The following is an 18,321-nucleotide window of genomic DNA, read 5'->3' on the forward strand; positions in this document are numbered from 1 at the left end:
GCTGTTCTTTGTTCTTCTTTTAATGAAGAAATGTCGTCAAGTGAAGTGAAGTGATATAGTTAAAACTGGTGTTTTAGCAGCATCCACACTAATGTCTTCGACTATATCTGCTCCGGCCTCTTGTTGCTGCTGGCTTACATCATGGCTCCGCCGAGCCCGCAAGTACTGGCCCTCGTTGCTGATTGGCCCTGTCACTTTCTAACCGGGCCCAAATTCAAATGGGAGTTTTGCAAGACGGATTTGCCAGTGACGGGTAAATCCATCTGCATTGCAAACTTAAGGACCAGGAAGACCAAGGACCAAAAGGCTCTGACTGTCATCCTCATGTTCAGACACCGGGAACAACATGCTGTCTTGTTTTTCTCATCCAATAAAGGTAGAAAATACATAAAATGAATCTTAAAATGAACAAACAGCATTCAGATGTTAGAGCTTTGTCTTGTATAGTGATCCATTATCCATTTGGGTAAATGTTTAATCTTATTTTCTTAAATCTAGCTCATATGTTGACATTTATTTTGAATCCTAAATGGCTTCTTCAAAGGTACATGATTACTCTTCCAAGCTTATAAGATTTGAAGCTATTCCCACAAAGCTTTTTCCACACAATCTGATGTTCTGCCATTCTTTCTCATCATAAAAGGTCACTCCACTCTCTGTTCAAATTGTCCTCCAGTCATGGCCACCCCCTGCCTTCAACACTTTAGTCACTTTGTGACTGATTTCACATCAGATGAATGCTCCTCTACTTGAATCCCCTTCACTTGAAATCTCTTCTTTTGGTGAAAGTCGAAGCATTTGTTGAATAGGTTCTATTTAAAGTGTTTTAGCACCCGTTTTTTTTTTTGCAGATGCAACGATGAGTGCGTAACCAGCTTTCATCAGATTTAATCCTAATCCACTTCATCTCTTATTACTCTAATGTATGATTTAAGCCCTGCTGTCTCTGCAGTTTAGCTGACACCTGGCTTGAGTGCCTTTTTCTCTTCCAAGTTTCTATCTACTTTGTCCTTTTTTTTCTGTGCCTCCTCCCAGTGTCATTGTACCTTTCCAAAGTTTCCCCTCAGGCATGGCTGTAAACTGTTGTTATCATCTCCCACCGGAAATCAAATTACCCCGTATCCTCAGCGCCTGGCATCATTGACGGTTATTCAAAACGCTTTGGCTCTTCTCACTTTGCCTGACTTGCTGTCTTGTGGCGTCGGCCTGCATAAATGTGTTCTTTGTTTGCTGCTTCTGAGTCTTGCTTTACAAATTGAGGCACATTGTGTCTTCAGTATATGTCTGTCATGCTGTCTCCACGTGACTGGGTATGTGTGTGCTCTAACAAGTGTAAATGTGTGGACACCCTGTGACTAATTTTTTCTAAACCACTGTCTGTCAGAGCTTTGATTTAAGAAAGACCACAGGTAAACTAAAGCAGTGCTCTGATTTTGTTTTGTTGATACAAAGGTGGAGCAAGAGTATGTAACTCTAGAAGACCAATCCCCACCCCTACAACACCGACATTTGGAAAGGAAATCAGTGACTAACTTGCTAAATACATTTAAAATCTAAAAGCTAAACCCCTGTCTGTTGGGGTAAAGTGATTTTTACTGAATGTTTTAGTGTTATTGGTTTCTCATTAAAAGAAATCATGCATCAGTCTGGCTCTGATCGTATCTGACATCTAACAAATGCACTCCTTTTTTTTAAAAAAAAGCAGCCTATTTTCCTTCTAATCAATGGTTTGACAGGATATTTATGAGGAAAAATCTTTATTGCAAAGTTCCACGCCATCAGTTAAGAGTTTAATTTAAATTAAATCTGTGAAATTGTGCAGTTACTTTTCAAAGAACTATATTGTTCTGTCTTTTGGGATCTCCTCCTTTCCATTCTTTGATGTTGAATCCTTTAGCCATGCTCATGGGCATAGACATGAATGTGAAGCTTTCCGTACACCCAGTCTCTGTTCATTCAAACAGCTAGTGTCTTTAAAAACACTACATGACTTCTTTGCTGGCTTATACTTTCCCAAGCACTCTGCATCAAGTAGATCACGCACATACACGCGCCTCTTGTCAGTGGGAGGTCTTTTACCCCAGTGCAGTAGGAGCGTCTACCAGTGTGACAGTGTGAAACTTAAGAGATGTCTCATGAATCATACGTCAGATCAGGTCACACAATGAGGCAGAGAAGGGAAGAAGCCCAAAGGGAACGACAGCAGCCATTCAGACGTAATCAGACAAAGAGCTGGACATGAGAAGATGAAGATCGAGAGACAGCTCTGCATTCACAGAGACTGTTGGCACCAACAAGCCAGTAGAGTATGGATGATGATAAAATCAAAGTGTCATTAAGTAGGTTTCTTTACTGGAAGGGATCAACAACAAGATTCAGGATAAGTTAAATGATTAATTTTTAAAATTATAATTATCTGATTATTATGTACATTTCTGTGGTAATCGATTTACATAGTCGATGCAAATGACAGTGGCTATAATTTCAAGTCATCAGCTGTTAGAGCATAATTCAGATTTTATTGAACAAACCTTCCAATCATAACTATTTAAAAAAATTAATTGAAATGCATTTTTCCAAATTATTTTGCACAACAGTGTTTTAAAACATTTTATAGGTTGTAATCCATTGAACTTGTGAGTTTTTGTAGAGTTTCTGCTTGAATTTCTTTGCAGGATGTCAGAATATCCTCCCAGAGCTGCTGTTTTGATGTGAACTGCCTCCCACCCTCATAGATCTTTAGCTTGAGGATGCTCCAAAGGTTCTCAGTAGGGTTGAGGTCAGGGGAGGATGGGGACCACACCAAGGGGGACACAGAGGTATTCTTGGCAGCATGAGATGGTGCATTGTCATGCATGAAGATCATTTTGCTTCGGAGGGCACAGTTCTTCTTTTTGTACCATGGAAGAAAGTGGTCAGTCAGAAATTCTATATACTTTGCTGAGGTCATTTTCACACCTTCAGGAGCCCTAAAGGGGCCTACCAGCTCTTTCCCTATGATCTCGGCCCAAAACATGACTCCGCCCCCTCCTTGCTGACGTTCCAGCCTTGTTGGGACATGGTGGCCATCCACCAACCATCCACTACTCCTCCATCTGGACCATCCAGGGTTGCACAGCACTCATCAGTAAACAAGACAGTTTTAAAACGAGTCTTCATGTATTTCTGGGCCCACTGCAACCGTTTCTGCTAGTGAGCATTGGTTAGGGGTGGCTGAATAGTAGGTTTATGCACGACTGCAAGCCTCTGGAGGATCCTACATCTTGAGGTTGGTGCGACTCCAGAGGCACCAGCAGCTTCAAATATCTGTTTGCTGCTTTGTAATAAGAGCATAATATTTAATATTTCATCTTTCCATGAGTCTAAGAATACTTAAAACCAGTGCTTTTCTTAAATTTTGGAGATTGTAGGGTTTGCAAGATCAAAAAATGATTATCTCCATAAATTACAACTGTTCCTGCTTTAATAAAGTGTCTCCATTCTTATTTTTAGTGTTTAACACCAGAAGAAAACACAAACTTTGAGTTTTTCTCTCAAGTGAGAAAAAGTTCCTTATCATGAAAAACAGTGAACGGAGACTTTATCAGTGGAAGTTCCTTCATTTACTCGGACCACCCTTTTTTGAGAACTTATTTACACACCAAGGACCACCAATCTTGTCTTGGAAACGATCTTAATAATCCCTTATCAGATTAGGATCATATTGAAAAAAACACTGGTTTTATGTTGCAGAAGCTTGGCTGACAACTCCTCTGTAGGTGTGTACCTGGTATATTGATACAGAACACTTTTTCCAGAGCCAGAGCATGTTCTGAAAACAGTTTCTGTTTATTTAACGGGAATTTAAACAGTGGCTTTTTGACAGCTTACTTAGTGATTTGGATTTTCAAGCTAGCTAGACTAAAAATGATATGTGAGTTTTGCATCAGTGAAAGCAACACAAAACTCTTTTTCAGTAAAACAGCATCTTAAACAAATGCTTTGCACTACAAATATTTCAATGAAATATTTGTTTTCATAAAATATCTAATGTTTTCACACCTTGTCCAAGGCATTGAACTATTTGATATTTTTCTGCAGCAGAGATCCTTTTTCTTTCCCATATAGCTGAAACCTGTGGCCTGCTTGATAATGTGGAACGTCCTTCTTCAGTAGTTTTCCTTTTATTGGGCTCACCTGGCAAACTAATGATCACAAGTGTCTGAGATTGATTTCAGTGATCCAAAGAGACACAATACCATCCATGAGATTAACTGAGAAACAAAAAACTGAATGTTTATGACACTAAAACACAATTGGCATAATAATTTGGAACACAGTGTGGTCCCGCCATTGTGATAGGGGTCTCAATTATTGGTGGGTTAGCTGACCAATCAGAGCCAACAAGCGTCTGTTATTTGGACAGGTGAATTTGTCTGTTCTTTCTTACTTCCTGTTTTAATTGTATTTATTTCATCGTCTGTATGCTTTTTAAGTGATTATTGAAATAGTGTTAGAAATGCCCTCATGTAATGTTCATTCTGTGCTAGGAAAGATATTTCAATGTTTGAATTATCTTGTCTAAAAATATGTTTTATTTACAAACTTTTTTTGTCTTGTCCTGTTTTAGTAACAAGAGTCAGGCTAATTTAAACAATATAGGATATATGTAACAGTTAACAAGTTAAAAATGGCTGAAACTCTCCAGGTGGAGCTCACTCTGAATTTTATATTGAATTTCTATTTACTGAAAATGTAATGAATAGCAAGCTTTTATCAGTATGTCAACTTTCCCCTTTGAACTTGTGATTTTCTCCTTGTTTTTCAGAGCTCAGAGGAAAAAGAGGACAGTGAGGAAGGCACAGATGCCAGCAAATCAGAGATCAGCCTGGTCTATGAAATCGCCCTCAAGAGGAACCTGTCAGTCAACTTTGAGGTGAGCCACGAATGATGTGCACTGTAACTCGTGTTTTTCTTTCCTGTGGGATCAACGAGGAATAAATGAAGCAAGAAAAGGAATGTATGAGCTCTAATGATTTATTATAAGGATTTGTGAAACATCATAATACGGTAAGTGTTACATAACTCAGTGGTTTGTTAGAAACTAAAGGAGTCACACTGATAGTATTTTTTCCTGTGATGATAACAGAATATGAACAACGTCAGACTCAGGACATGATTTCACTCAGCTTTTCTGGGAAAAAGGAAAAGAATTAGCGCACAGGAAACTTTGGATGGGTCACTACTTTTGGAAATTCTTATGGTGTTAAGTCTGAAGTGTTTCCATGTTAATGAAAGACATTAGTAAGAAGGGTCTGGTATCACGGTCTGGTTTCCTGTGGTGTTGACTCAGCTGATAAGACAGGTTACTTTATTATACAGTAACCAAGGGTTATGATGAATTTCCCACCATGCACTGCATACTTTTGCAAAATGGCACAATGCATTTATAAATTATTATAAAAACAGTTGTTTTCTTATATCCAATCTTAAGCTACTAGGGATGGGAGTATTGTATTTTGGTATGTACACGTGTACACCAGGGCTATTAACTGTATAAATACATGGAGAAGATCAACACGGAGATCCATATGAACGAGATGGTCAAAGCTTTATTGTCACCTCTGATGACGCAGCTGTTTATCAGCAATGTGTGATGATGAACAGCAAGTGGTGTCACATTTCTTTAAAGGGAGGTTTTCACCCCTACCTCTTACCACTCTGTTTCAAGGAGAAGAGGAATAAACGGGATTGGCCCCAAGTCTTTAAAACTCAGGGTTACAAAATTTCCTGCTCAAAAATGTGAACAGCCGACTCTTATTTTGACAGATGTTATCCTGTTAAAGAGTTGTTGTCCTTTTTAATAGAGTAGCTTGGCACACCTGCTAAAAATACTTTATGATTAACATCAGTTTACAGTTTATTGATAATAAAGGGGCTTTAAATGTGCCAGAAATAATCAGAGTGAGGGGTTTATGACCAAAAAACTTATTTGTCCTATACCAGTTGACATCTCATAAACAGAACATCAGATCAGAGAATTCAATCCTGCTAATCCTCCCTAAATCTAAAATGCCTTTCATTTTTGACTTGCAAAGAAATTGCATACATTTTTCTCAGTTCAGGTAAAAAAAGGTCTTATATTTGATGTGTAGAAGTTTGAAGCAACCCTGATTTAAATACATAGAGGGGTAGGCCCTAATCATGTGGGATTTGATGCAACTCAGAGGTTTTGCCTCAGAGTTGCAGAGACTCTCTGAAAGGCAGAGTAACTTGTTTTCCCACTCTATACACGATTATTATCGTGTGATCTTGCATTTCCCGTGTGTTCTTGTTTTCTCTTGATCTTGATGTTTGTGTCTCCGGCTGCTCCACATCAGAGACTGATGTAGTAAGCAGGGGCGTGTGTTATCAGTCTATCATCACAGCGTGGATGCATCGCGCATCAACTTCAAGGAGGAAATGTCCTCTGCTGCCATGTTCATTTGAATCTTTTGAAACGTAACAATAAATATCATTCACTGCACCTGTAAGTGACCATAATGTCATGGCTGCTTGGTGTAAGTTTCTGACAGTAAACTCAATGAGGTATAGAGTAGGGCTGTGCAATTAATTGCAAATTTGATTAAGTCGCAATATGGCCTGCTGCAATTTTCAAATCGCAGAAGTTGCAATATTTCCTTTTTCGTGTTTTATATTTTATACTATATTTATACTTTATATATTTTTCTTAATCAAAATGAGTGACATAAAAATAATAATGCCCTTAAGCAAAGCAAATGACATCACATCTGCAATATGAGCAAAAATAGTAAGTTCATTCTATTTGAAACTGACAGAGCATAGCGTTACTTCACGAAAGTCATACCCCAGCTGCGATCAGCTGTTAGCCAGCCTCACCTCCCCCACCCCCCCCACCCCCTTTATAGCTTAAAGCTTGTTGCACCCCATATTCAGATTCATGCTTCTATGGATTAATTGCTTTTAAATAATTTCATTGTTATAGATTGGAGTTTCAGGATCCACCCTAAACTGGTTTCCATCCTACCTCACAAATAGAACTTTCTCCGTTTCACTCAGCAGCTCTTCCTCCACCTCTGCTCCTCTGTCATGTGGGGTTCCCCAAGGTTCGGTCCTAGGGCCCCTCCTGTTCTCCATCTACATGCTTCCCTTAGGTAAAATGTTCTAGGAACACATTTCATTTCACTCCTATGCAGACGATACCCAGTTGTATCTCCCCCTTCAACCAAATGACCAAATCAGACCCACTTCCCTTTCTAACTGCCTGGAGGATATCAGGGCATGGATGGCTGATAATTTTTTACAGTTAAATGAAAACAGAACAGAGGTCATCATGTTCTATCCCTCCAGCTCTACTAACGCTACAGTACTGTCACTTGGTCAGCTATCAAATCACATCAAATCTCATGCTAAAAACCTAGGAGTAGTTTTTGATAGTCACCTGAAATTTGACAAGCAGATTAATAGTCATCAAATCCAGTTTCTTCCAACTAGGGATCATTTCCAAAATTAGAACATTCATTTCACACAATGACTTAGAGAAATTCATCCATGCCTTGATATCCTCCAGACTTGACTACTTACAACTTGTCCAAAATGCTGCTGCACGACTCCTCTGTAGATGTAATAAAAGGGATCATATCAAACCCATATTAGCGTCCCTACATTGGTTACTAGTTCAGTACAGAATCCCATACAAAATTCTCCTGTTTGTGTTTAAAGCCCTCTATGACCTCACTCTGAGCTACATCAAAGAACTCTTAACACCCTACAGTACAGCTAGACCCCTCAGATCATCAGATCAAGAACGACTAACCATCCCACGATCACACTGTAAACTTGGAGAAAGGGCTTTTTCAGTAGCCGCTCCAACACTCTGGAACAACCTACCATCACACCTACGATCAGCTGATTCCGCAGACTGCTTCAGAAAACACTTTCAGACTCACTTTTATTCTCTTACTTTTTCTGATAGTTAATTCCCCCTGTCCTTGTTTCCTCCTTGTTTTATGTTCGACCCTTTTTGTGTGTGTGTGCATTTATTTTTTTTTTCTGTCTGAGATATGTCTTAATGTCATGATGTTCTACTTGGTGATTTTAAATATGCTCTGTTTAAATTTTCCTGTACAGCACTTTGGTACAAACTCTGTTTTTGAAAGTGCTCTATAAATAAAGTTGACCTTGACCTAAATACACATGGTCTTATGTATGGAATTGTTTATTGCTTGAATTTGTCAAAAAAAAAACACCATAAGATTAACCTAAGAATAATTGCTTATTAAATCACAGTAGCAATATTTGGGGAAAAAATCGTGATTAGATTACTTTTGCAAATCGTTCAGCCCTAGTATAGAGCAAGATAGATCTAATATGTTGAATGAAACCCCTTGGTCACATTTTGTTTTTCTTTTTACATCCACTCACATGCTACAGAGGAGTCACAACAACATTGTTCTGCTCCCTCAGTGCAGTACAAAGAGTCTCATTCTTGAATTTGTGTTGCATTTCATCTTTCTACAGAATTATTGTATGATTCAAACAGTTACAAATCTGCTTTGACTTCTACAGTTTTCCATCACATGATGTTGTTTGGCGACACAAAAATAAGAGCTGCTTCAGTGTTTCCCTATAACTTCTGATCAGACTCATTTAGGCAGTCAGTACTGATTACTCATAGTCAGTGCAAGTCTTGCTGCCATTTATGCAGCCTTAATCAATTGAATTTCATAAAAGGTGTTTCCTGCAGGAGATTTTCAGGTCAGACTAACTTAAATCCTGCAACAGTTTTCTTCCTTCTGAAGCAACGACCATCGATCTTTTACCGAAGGCTGCTGGGACAAATCTTAAGCATCCCCTCTTTTATGAGATGACATCCTACCATTCCTGCTTTCTGACTGTAACGGCCACTGCCCCAAACTTTTACTAGCTTCATGCAGTCTTCTGTGTCCTTACATGACCTGCTGGGTCTGTTCCCCTTGGCTTTCAGCGTATCTCAGCTGACTCATCCAATATTCACTCCCTGACGGCCCCCTCTTCTTCTACTGCTCTCTGCAAGGTGCCAAAAATAAGGGAGGCTCAGTTTACTCTGCGTGCCCCCTCCCTTCCTCAATCCAGACCCCTGCCTTCCACCTCTCCTACCAAAAATCACAGTGGAGGATAGATGCATGTTGAGGCTAGAGGGAAGGTGGAGAGAATAAACCAAGACAAGGATGCAAGGGAAGATGGGAGTCTCTTCTCATGCTGACCTGCATGCGAATAAAAGTTTACACAACACTGAGGAAATTATCTGGAAAGCTGTTCAACCCTCCCTTTCACACCCTCCCCCCCTTTTTTGTTCGAAAACGCATTTGCTAATCTGTGCATGACATGGCCATCCTTCCTGGAACTACTATTAATACTTTCAGCCAGCTAAATCTGGATTGATGTGACTCATCTGTCGTGTCTTTGTCACTGTCAGCAATTACGCCACTTTCATTTTCTGTCCTTCCAAGTTGGAAGCTGACAGCAGTGGGTTTTAAAAGCAGCCACATTCCTTCAGTTTCTCTTCTGCTGGCTGTTGATCCGGAGTCTGGCTGTTCATTGTCTGACAAGCAGTAAATCATCGACTCTTCTGTTTTCTTCACATTGTCTCTAAGCATCTGTGTTCAGCTAATATTCTTTAAGTGTTTTGTCAGCTTCATTTGCTTTTAGACGTGTCATGTTTTTTTTCTCCCAACAACTTTTGGTACCAGGAAAAGAGTATTATCTAAACTCCTCCAATGCCAGTACAATAAGAAAACAAACAACATTAATGTGGAAGAAATTTCTAGTTATGGCTGTCATAAAGAGGTATGGGTTAAAGTAATGGTTCAGCAATATATAGTCAGCCTTACTTGTGATAAACTAGAGGAATCCATGGTGCTAAGTATGCAGATTTTGATCCAAAATATGGCACTCTAACTAGATTTTCTTCCTTGTATCTAAAGGCAGCGTCGTTGTTGGTAGCCTGAATATGCACAGCAAGGCACAGATACTACATGCACAGCTCTCATCCCTCACTACTGATAGTGATGTCAGACACAATGTCCTTGTACATTAGTCATAAAAAGGAGAAACGATGCAATTTTGGTTTCCATTAAGCAACACAGAAGTGACAGCATGATGTGCTCCAGATCATGTGAACAACATTGCACTCCCTGAGATTTTACTATTGCTAAGGATGGGAACCGAGAACCGGTTCCAATTGGCTCGATCCATCAACGTCATTTACATTATATCTTAACGATTCTCCTATCGATGCCTCGCTCCTGTGTGCCTTAAAAAACAGGCCTCGCATGAGGCAGTCAGCAAACATGAACAGAGAAGCTGAGGAAATAAACATTTACAGGACTAGACAGTATCTCCACAAGGTGTTTAAAAAACATTATAGGCGCTCTTGTTGGCATGCACGCATTCGCACAACAAGTGGAGTGCCTCTGGAGGGGCACCTCTAATCCTTTATCAAAAGGCTTCAAGTCTAAAATAAAACAGGTTTTTAAGGAGACGTTTACAGGAGCGGGAGAAGTGAATTATATAAGTAAAGCAGGTTAAATCAGGACAGGGGATCAAATGAGGTTTCTGTTTTTTCTCTTTCAATGACACAGACATGTGCTCTTTTCCACCCTCCTCTTCTCCCAGAGGTGAGATGAGAAGTGGTCAAACCAATCTAATATAGAATCTGTGAATGTGAAGTAATGTTCTGTGTGCTTTTAAACAGAGATTGGACTTTATAATAACTCATGTCTGCATTGTCCTCCCACGTGTTTGCAACAATCTTATTAAAATTTACAGAATACTCAAGCGCATAAAATGACCAATAAGCAGTGAATAATGTCATCTACATTTCGCATTAAATGGGTAAAGATAAGTTTAAACGTTTTTAAAACCCCTCAGTGGTTTGTGTTGTACCTGGCATGGCTGCCCCTGTGAGTGTGCATAATAATTTGTCATCACTGATGTATACCAGAAAGAAGAATTAGAGCGTTTTTAAACTCATGTTGTCTTAGATCACATTAGAGTCAGTGGTGCATGTCTAACAGTTTGACTTTAGAGAAGACTACTGCGGTACCAGAACTGTGCCTGTGCTGAGCCTCAGCCATGGGGCGCAAGTATCTGTGCACCGGTATATATGTGAGTGTTCATCTTTTGCAAAACTGTCCCGACATGACTAACAGGAGTTCAGTCATCACTTTTAAAGTGTGTTCATACACAAGCTGTGGTGCTGTGGGTAGAAAAATACAGAAATGAGGCTGCTTTTCCCTAAGATCATTCTATCGCACACCCCAGCATTCAGCTCTGCTTTACATTATGCATCATGCTCCAAATACAAAGCCAAAACGGTTGTCTTGCGTGTGAACGCCTTTAACAGCAGCCATGTTTGCACATCATCTCATCCCTGCCCTCACCAGGGCATGAAATTACCCATGAGTCACTGCTAGCAAGTGTCTACTTTCCCATCCAACGAAGCAACGATGAGGGTCGCCACCACCCTGAGAGCCAGTTGGCTCATTTAATCCCCCCGTCAGGCAATATCAAACAGATGTCAGCATCAAAGGGGAACCAATCTATAAATCACAGCTTGTGTGTTGGATCAGAGGTTTCCTTTTTGAAGGAGGACACAGGAGAAGAGGGTCTGGGCCAAGAACCACCCATCTTACAAGGAGCAGCTTCCCTGAGGGCTTGTCCATCCACCGGTCGTCACAAAAGAGCCTTTCTTCCCTCTACCAGTCCTTGCCATTGTCCTCCCCTGCTCCCATAGCCTCCTCTTCCAGTGTACCTGAGGTCTCGAATCCTCAGACTGCTCAGGGTATTAATGTCTCTCTGAGAAGCCGGGGAGAAGGCCTCCCATGTTAGAGAAAAGACGAGATGAAGAGACAAGAAGGGAGAGGGATTTAGAAAAAAAATCAACATTGAATTACCAAGTGTTTCCTGTGTGATACCTGATCCTTGTCATTAGGTGTTACACGGGTGTGTTTGTGTGTTTGTTTGCATGTATGTGTGTGCGTGTCAATGAATGGAAGTGCTGAAATCCCATCGGTGTGGCACAGATCCCGTGTCGTCTGCCAGGAGACTGACTGCAACTCGTCTGCCGCCATCCTGGGCCAAGAGTGTGTGACATGAGTGTGCAGACACCCACTCTGTCTCACACTCTTTGTTGACTGTACCATATATGCATGTATACAGGCCAAGTTTTCTGTGTGGCCTCTTCTTGTCAATAAATCCCTCTTTTCATTTTAGCAGCAAAAATTAATCATCAGTGCAACAGTTCTGTACAAGCAGGGAGGGTGGCAAATAGAAGAACTCTGACTATCTGAGGAGTTGGCCTGACAATTATTACAAGAAAATCACCAAGATGTTCAAATTTTTCAGAAGACCTTTTCAGTTGAGCTTAAAATAATCGTAAAAATAATCGAGCTTCCACTTCAAGTGAAAAGGAAGACATAAGATATCCAGAGTATTAAAGGTCAAAGTTAGTTGAGGGATTGTGTTTTAGGGGGCGCTGTGGAGCCCCATGAAATGTAAATTTCCACCACTTTTGAATTTGTGAAAATTTGGTGAGTTTAAGGCATTTTTTAGACATTTATAACATCTAAGTCCCCACCTTCACCCAGCTTATTTAGCGCCTGACCCTGTTGTACCAAACCATTGCAGTGAAGAGGTGGCTGACCTGGAAGGCAGAGCTTTTAATTTATTGGTGGACCTCTGTTTGGACCCTCACCTATGGCCATGAATTCTGGGTAATGACAAGGAGATTGCAAGTTCAAGTACATAGAGTTTCTGACTGACCACTTTCTGCCATGGTACAAAAGGAAGAACCGTGCCCTCCAGAGCAAAATTCTCTTCATGCATGACAATGCACCATCTCATGCTGCAAAGAATCCCTCTGTGTCATTGGCTGCTATGGGCATAAAAGGAGAGACACTCATGGTGTGGCCCCCATCCTCCCCTGACCTTAACCCTATTGAGAACCTTTGGAGCATCCTCAAGCTAAAGATCTATGAGGGTGGGAGGCAGTTCACATCAAAACAGCAGCTCTGGGAGGATATTCTGACATCCTGGAAAGAAATTCCAGCAGAAACTCTCCAAAAACTCACAAGTTCAGTGGATGCAAGAATAGTGAAGGTGATATCAAAGAAGGGCTCCTGTGAACATGGAACTTGGCCTGCTAAGATGTTTTTGATTGAAATAGCTTTGATTTCAGTTAATATGACCTCCTAATGCTGCAAATTCAACATATTATCATTTTCAGTTCTTTACAACCTATAAAATGTTTTGAAACTCTGTAGTTCATAATAATTGGAATAGTGCAAAAGGTATTATTTGGAGTTTTTTTTTCAATAAAATGTTATTTATGTTATAATGGATGATGACTTGAAAATTATACAGACTGTTATTTGCATCGACTGTTTATGAAAATCAGAGAAAAATATCGTTTGCATAATAATTTGGAATGTGATGAATCCATCTGGGAAAGCCTCAATAAGAAACATTGGAAAAAAGGCAGAGGCTTTGAAAATCACTCGGAGTGTGATTGGATGAATGTTCTGTCTGTCACATCTCTACGGGCCAATCAGAGCAACAAAACACGTGACGTAGCCGCTATTGAGCTGCGCATGCGCAGCTAGTGAGGACTAACGTAAAACATGGCGACTATAGACATATAAGTACTCGACTTTTGTTGTTTTTGAAAAGAAAACAACTCACTGCTGTTCTTTGTTCTTCTTTAACGAAGAAATGTCGTCAAGTTCTGATAAAACTGGTGCTTTAGCAGCATCCACGCTAATCTCTTGCTCCATAACTGCACCAGCTCTTGCTGCTGCTTGTTTATGTCAAGACTCTGCTGCGCCTGAAAGTACTGCCCCTCGTCACTGATTGGTCCTGTCGCTTTCTAACCGGGCCCAAACGGTTCAGATGGGAGCTTTGCAAGATGGATTTGCCAGTGAGAAACAAGGAGGCGGGCGTATCCATCTGCTTTGCAAGGTTAGAAGTTCAGTGGTTTTCAGATTATTTTGACCATGGCACACCATATTTATGTCCATGCAAAATAGCCTCTATCCTACTTGCTACAGTATCTTAAATAGTTGCATTTTTATTATAATGTGTGTGTGGTTGTACTGATACCCATGTCACCTCCATATGCAATGTGCCTTGCCAGACTTTTTGAGAACCACCTTTCTAGGTCCTCCATTTGTAGAAGAGGAAGCCAAAATGCCCCCTATATCGGGTGCTAGGATATTGTACAGTGGAGTCATTTGGAGTTGGGCGAAAAGTTTCTGCCATGCTTGGTGTCCTCTAACCTGGCACACCAGATGGATTTGTTTCATACATCCATCTGGTAAACCTCTCATACACAGCGTTTCAGAAAGGGAAGAGAATTTGAAAAAATCAAACTCGGAGGGTGATTGGATGAACGTTCTGTCTGTCACATCTTAATGGGCCAGTCAGAAAAGTTAACATCAGGAAGGCTGCTGGCCCTGACTTAATCTGTGGACGCGCACTGCGTCACTGTGCTGACCAGCTCAGTGAGGTGTTCACTAAACTTTTTCAGATGTGTGCTGATAGTGGTGAGATTCCATCTATCTGGAAAACAGCAACAATAATTCCTGTACCAAAATCAAATAAACCGAAAGATTTGAATGATTTTAGACCAGTGGCTCTGACATCTCTTGTGATGAAAACATTTGAAAAAATCCTAAAAGAAGAAGTCATCTCCTTAACTGAGGGTAAACTTGATCCACTACAGTTTGCCTATCAAGCCGGAAAAAGTGTGGATGATGCCAAGCTCTTTATTTTAGACAGAGTCTACAGGCACCTTGAAAAGCCAAGAGCTCATGCCAGACTTTTATTTGCTGACTTTTCATCAGCTTTTAACAAAATGCAGCCTGTATTTTAATTGAGAGACTCTCCTCTCATTTTAAATTGCCTGCTCTGATTTTATTGTTGCTCTTAAATTTTTTTACAGAGTCCAGAGGGTTTTAGTGAATGGTCAAATGTCCAAGCTTTTAATGTCCAACACTGGTTCTCCTCAGGGCTGTGTCCTTTCTCCCCTGCTTTTTATCTTGTACGCAGACAGCTGTAGGGGTAGCCAAGAGGGCAGCTATCTGGTCAAGTTCTCAGATGATATGGCTCTGCTGTCTCTTCTTCAGGGTTCTGAGTCAGGCCATGGGGATGCTCTATCAATGTTTGTTAAATGGTGTGATGACAGCTTCCTTGACCTTAATGTCCAAAAAACTAAAGAACTGGTAATTGATTTCAGAAAGACTGACCAGGGGCCTTCACCTGAGGCCAGCATCATTCATGGTGAAAAGGTAGAAATTGTTGACTCTTACAAGTATCTTGGAACTGTGTTTGATTCCAACCTAAAATTTGTTCAGAACACAGTCAATAGTTAAACGTGGTCAGCAAAGGATTCACTTGTTGTGGAAGCTGAACTCTTTTAGTGTTTCTGAGGGCATCTTGTTTTTATCATTCTTTTATTGAAAGTCTTTTAACATTTTCTTTTGTGTGTTGGTTTAATGGACTGTCTGTAAAGGACAGGAACAGTCTGAGCCACATATTTGAAGTCTGCTCCAAGATTATTGGTGGCCAGCTGGAGGACCTAAGCTCCCTCTGGAAGAAACGTGTGGTCCAGAAAGCCAGAGGAATAATCAGCCTGACCACATTCTCTCCTCTGACTTTCTTCTTATGCCCTCTGGGCTGCGCTATCAGGCACCCCCAAGGAAAACAAACAGATACTCAAACTTATTTATCCCTTCAGCTATCAGGCTGTTAAATGCTGAGAGGTGTACAGAATCTGATTGGGGTGTCTTACACACACATACCTTGACATTGTATTTATTCTACTTATTGTATTTATTGCTGATCCTGCGGATCTGTTGGCACTGACACGTAAATGTGGTTGTTTGTATGCTGCGGTGAATGTTTTGGATTTGTTTGTTTTTGACTGTTTAGATTGTTTGTTTCAATAAGGCAGGGTAAACTGTAAACCGAATTGCCCTTTGGGGATTAATAAAGTCATCTTAATCTGAATCTGAGAGCAACAAAACACATGACGTAGCTGCTACAGAGTTGCGCCCCAAAGGAGTAAACTCAATATAGAACTAGATAATGCGAGCCATGGTGACTGTAGAAATGTCAGTTCACGACTTTTGTTGTTTTTGAAAAGAAAACATCTCACTGCTGTTCGTTGTTCTTCTTTTAACGAATAACCGCATCAAGTTCTGATAAAACTGGTGCTTTAGCAGCATCCATGCTAAAGGCTTCTGCCATAATTGCCATAATTGAATCAGGGATTAGAGTGCGGAGAATGACATGCATGAACCACAGGCAGGACAAGAACCCGGGCCTTCTTCATACATGGGGTGCGACCCAACCACTAGGCCATCTGCACCCCCAAAACACAGATAGAACATTACAGATCAGTAACATCAGTTCTTGGTTGACACTTTGAGGAAAGTTGAATACTTTGATGCAGATTTTCATTCACTGTTTTTCCTCTACTAAGCTAGTCGAGTGCACACAGTGCCACTGAAGCCAAATCCATCAACAGAGCTTGCTATTGTTCCCTTTATTGTGTCCAATAACTAACAGTAAATACATTTCTCATAAAATAAATACACATGACAGAGACTAGGTTTGAGGAAAAATAACTTTAGGTGCGTTTTGACTGTATAGAATGACCATGTCCGATCTGTTAACTTGGAGGAGGTGGGGCTTTTAGTCTATTCTACAGATATTCTGTGTGGGAGCTCCAAATGTTTTGGCTTCACTTTTTGGAAGCTGCAGCTTCATCCATATCTTTATACAATAAGGGGCAGTAATTCTGGGGGGTTTCCATTGATAGTCTGCCAACTAAACAATGAGTAACAGACTTTGGTGGTCAGAATCAAGCCGGGCGTTGTGGTCACCCACCAGGATGCAAACATGTTCATGTTCTTGGTCAACTTGCCATCTTGCTTAACCACATGTGGTGAATAGTTTCACATGTTTAGAAGAGGCTGTGATGGACGAGGAAAGAAAGAAAACTTGAATGAATGATTGATTTAGTGGATGCAGCCACGGAACTGAGGACAGCTGAGGACACTTCCTGCCCTTGACATCCCATAATTCACTGCATCATCTTATGAATGCTTGTTTTTCAAAAAACACCCGGACATCTAAATTCTCTTCATTGCTATTTTCTCTGAGTGATGTTATCTCAGCTGGGCAGTGATGAGTGGTGTCATCATCAACCCCATTGACTGACTTAAAAAGAGTCAGATGTATCTCATCCCATTGAATGTTGTAATGCACAAGAAGCTGCCATGTTACGTTTCCTGTTTCTGGTGATGAGCGAGACCAGAGCGAATCCCCTGGGCTGGGGTGAGTTTGGCTGTTAGCTTGGACAGCTAGTGCTCCAAGGCTTCCCTAAACACACATCGTCAAAGTCATTGAGAAGGAATGCTGACAGCCTAACAGGTAAATTGACAGCAAGCACGGGTCAAGTGTCCTCTGAAGAGTGTCCTGCACTTACTTGAGCGAGAAGAAACATTAAAACAACGTTCTTTTGCTTCGTCTATGGCTTGTGGCTGCATGTGCTTTTAGTTTCTGCAGAGAAAATGAACATTAGTGTCATCTTTGTGGCATTTTAACTGAATCAAGAGAGTTAATTTTTGGCCAAGAAGGGAAGAAGGGATTTGCACACTTTATCCTTTGTTCTCCACACAGTCTAGTATTAGCCTGTGTTGATGTGTGAAGCATTTGAGGAATGCTCAAGGTTCCGCTTATCAGTTTCATCAGTTTTATCGGTCACTGGGTTCAAATTAACTGTTTCTAGATTGCATCTGATTGCTACAATTTGTGCTGTCTGCGCCGCAAATTGAGCTCAAATGAAGGCGAGCTGCAGAGAGGAAGGAGGAGGGGGGTTTGAGAATGAAACATTCACAAAAGCGTTTACAGCTAGAGGGACAGCGAGTGAGAAAGTCTGAATCCAGAAAGGCGTCTACATCAGCTGAAACATGTTCTGCTGGACTCAGTAAGTGTGTGAAATCTAATTCTTCCTCCAGTGTGTTTTTTTTCCCTAAATAAGTTTGGGGAGAACCCCACCTGCTACACACACATCCACACACCCGCACACTGTTCTCTGGACTTCACAGGAAGTAGATGTGATTGCAGAAGCATGACCTAACGCCAGCCGGTGTTTGTTTTAGGTCTCCCAGGTGACCGGAGGCTGGAGGAAGGAAACTGAGCCCTCAACACTAGAGACTGTCATCTAGAAACATGTTCCTCTTCATATGTGTGTTTATACGTCACTGAATGTGCGTG

The 18,321-nt window shown here is 40.8% G+C and overlaps 1 protein-coding gene across 1 annotated transcript in view; it reads left to right on the forward strand.

Annotated features, from left to right (window-relative positions):
• The window catches only part of stau2 (staufen double-stranded RNA binding protein 2), a 190,096-nt gene that overhangs the window by 45,740 nt on the left and 126,035 nt on the right, over positions 1-18,321 (forward strand). The window contains exon 7 of the mRNA XM_041814339.1: positions 4,808-4,915. Coding sequence (XP_041670273.1) covers positions 4,808-4,915 — 108 coding nt within the window. The remainder of the gene's footprint in view (positions 1-4,807; positions 4,916-18,321) is intronic.

This window comes from Cheilinus undulatus, linkage group 19 (genome assembly GCF_018320785.1).
Source record: "Cheilinus undulatus linkage group 19, ASM1832078v1, whole genome shotgun sequence".
NCBI lineage: Eukaryota > Metazoa > Chordata > Actinopteri > Labriformes > Labridae > Cheilinus > Cheilinus undulatus.